The 1,616-nt window shown below is 59.8% G+C and overlaps 1 protein-coding gene across 1 annotated transcript in view; it reads right to left on the bottom strand.

Annotated features, from left to right (window-relative positions):
- Nucleotides 1-457: 457 nt before the first annotated feature.
- The window catches only part of LOC128272675 (phospholipase A1 member A), a 7,030-nt gene continuing 5,871 nt past the window's right edge, over nucleotides 458-1,616 (bottom strand). Inside the window, exons 2-4 of the mRNA XM_053010542.1 lie at nucleotides 1,462-1,588; nucleotides 780-1,387; nucleotides 458-708 (exon numbers count right to left, since the gene is read on the bottom strand). Of these exons, the coding sequence (XP_052866502.1) occupies nucleotides 458-708; nucleotides 780-1,387; nucleotides 1,462-1,588 (986 nt within the window). The remainder of the gene's footprint in view (nucleotides 709-779; nucleotides 1,388-1,461; nucleotides 1,589-1,616) is intronic.

Genomic DNA, 1,616 nt, shown 5'->3' with positions numbered 1-1,616 from the left:
GGCCCTGTCAAACTTTTGGACACGGCCTGGTGCTCCTCGGTTATCGCTCGCCGCTCGACTGGTGATGACACCCGGCTTGCGTAGTCGGACTTGCCGGCAAATCTTCGCCCCAAACATGATCCGGTGCCCCGGGGTCTAACTAATTTTACGCCCAATTAATTAATGAATTCCGCCACTCTACGGAGCATCCTACAGTCTACCACCACAGGTCTGCCGAGGGGTGGCGGGGTTTCGGCATCTAGGAATCACAGAGAGAGACCGGGGGCTGGAAGTTCTGTCATCACGGCAAGGAATCCAGAGCGGGTCCAGAAAGGCGGAACGAAAACAACCAACAGTCAGTCCAGGTCAGTTCTTCGCAAGTTCTTCACTAATTCTTCGCCAGTTCTTCGTCTTTATAATCTATAGAGGGAGTACAAGCTAGAGGTAACTAGAGGCCTGACCTGGCCGGCCTGGGTCCTTATTTGCCGGCACTCCGTGAGGCTGTCCGGGCGTACGGGTAGACCGTTTTGTCGATCGCGACAAACAGCGACCCGGTGGCGGTCCCGCTGTTGAACAGCCCGAAGTCGTCCCGGGCCCGGCCGGTCGGGCCACAGTCGTTGCGCTTGTAGTTGTAGTAGGACGCGCAGGCCGTACCCTCGAACACGTTCTGGCGATCCAGCGATGCCCGGAAGTACTCAACCGCCTTGAAGTGGCTGCAGATGAATTGCACTGCAAACGGATGGACGTAAGGATGTGTTAGTCGGTGTGATGTCTGTTCCTAGGACTACGCTGCTACTCACGGTATGCTTTGGTGGTGTCGTTGTTGACGAGCGGGAACTCACAGCCGGGCTGCGGGCTCGCGCCACTATTCGCGTAGTAGTCCTCGTGGCCCAGGTTCATCGACGTCCCGATGATGCTCTTGTCGGTGTGGATCGCCTGGACGAAGCGGCCATCGGTGCGATCGAGCCGCCGGTCGACCGGAACCGGGATCGGCTTGGTGAAGCCCGGCCCGGCCGGATCCAAGCCGATCACGCTCGGGACCTGGCCGCCAAGGTAGGCGCCCGCGATGCCGGCAATGTGTGCCCCCATACTGTGCCCTACCAGCGTCACCTGGTTGATGTTGAAGCCCCGCCCCAGCAACGACTGGACGAACTTGCCCAGGTAGCGGCCCACCTTCGGTGTGTTGCGCGCCGCCAGATTGTACTCGACCAGCGCCAGTGGGCTCCAGTCGACCGCACAGATGTTGCCACCGATCAGCCGGATGTAGTCGGCGACGGTCTGCTTCACCCAGGTCCGGTTAACGTTGTCGGTCCAGCCGTGCGCCAGCAGGAGGATCGGTTTCGAAGGGTCCAACTTCTGCGCCAGCAGCGGGTCGTCCACGTACGTCTGGACGTACTCCGGTTGATTGCTGCAAGAGTTTGCACCAGTGCACCAGTGTTTGTCGGGCGTAGATGTCGGGCCGCGGTGTCGGTGACTACTTACATGGTCGCACACCAGAACGTCACGTCCGTGCTGACGTCATTCGAGCCGAACAGGAGCTGGGACAGGGTGTTCCCGAACGCACCGATCACGGTCCCGAGCCGGTTGGCCAACAGATCATCCTGATCAGCTAATTAAGGGACCGAAGAGAGAGAGAG

This window comes from Anopheles cruzii, chromosome X (genome assembly GCF_943734635.1).
Source record: "Anopheles cruzii chromosome X, idAnoCruzAS_RS32_06, whole genome shotgun sequence".
NCBI lineage: Eukaryota > Metazoa > Arthropoda > Insecta > Diptera > Culicidae > Anopheles > Anopheles cruzii.
The sequence above is the reverse complement of the archived record's forward strand: the minus strand, read 5'-3'. Positions and strand labels throughout refer to the sequence as shown.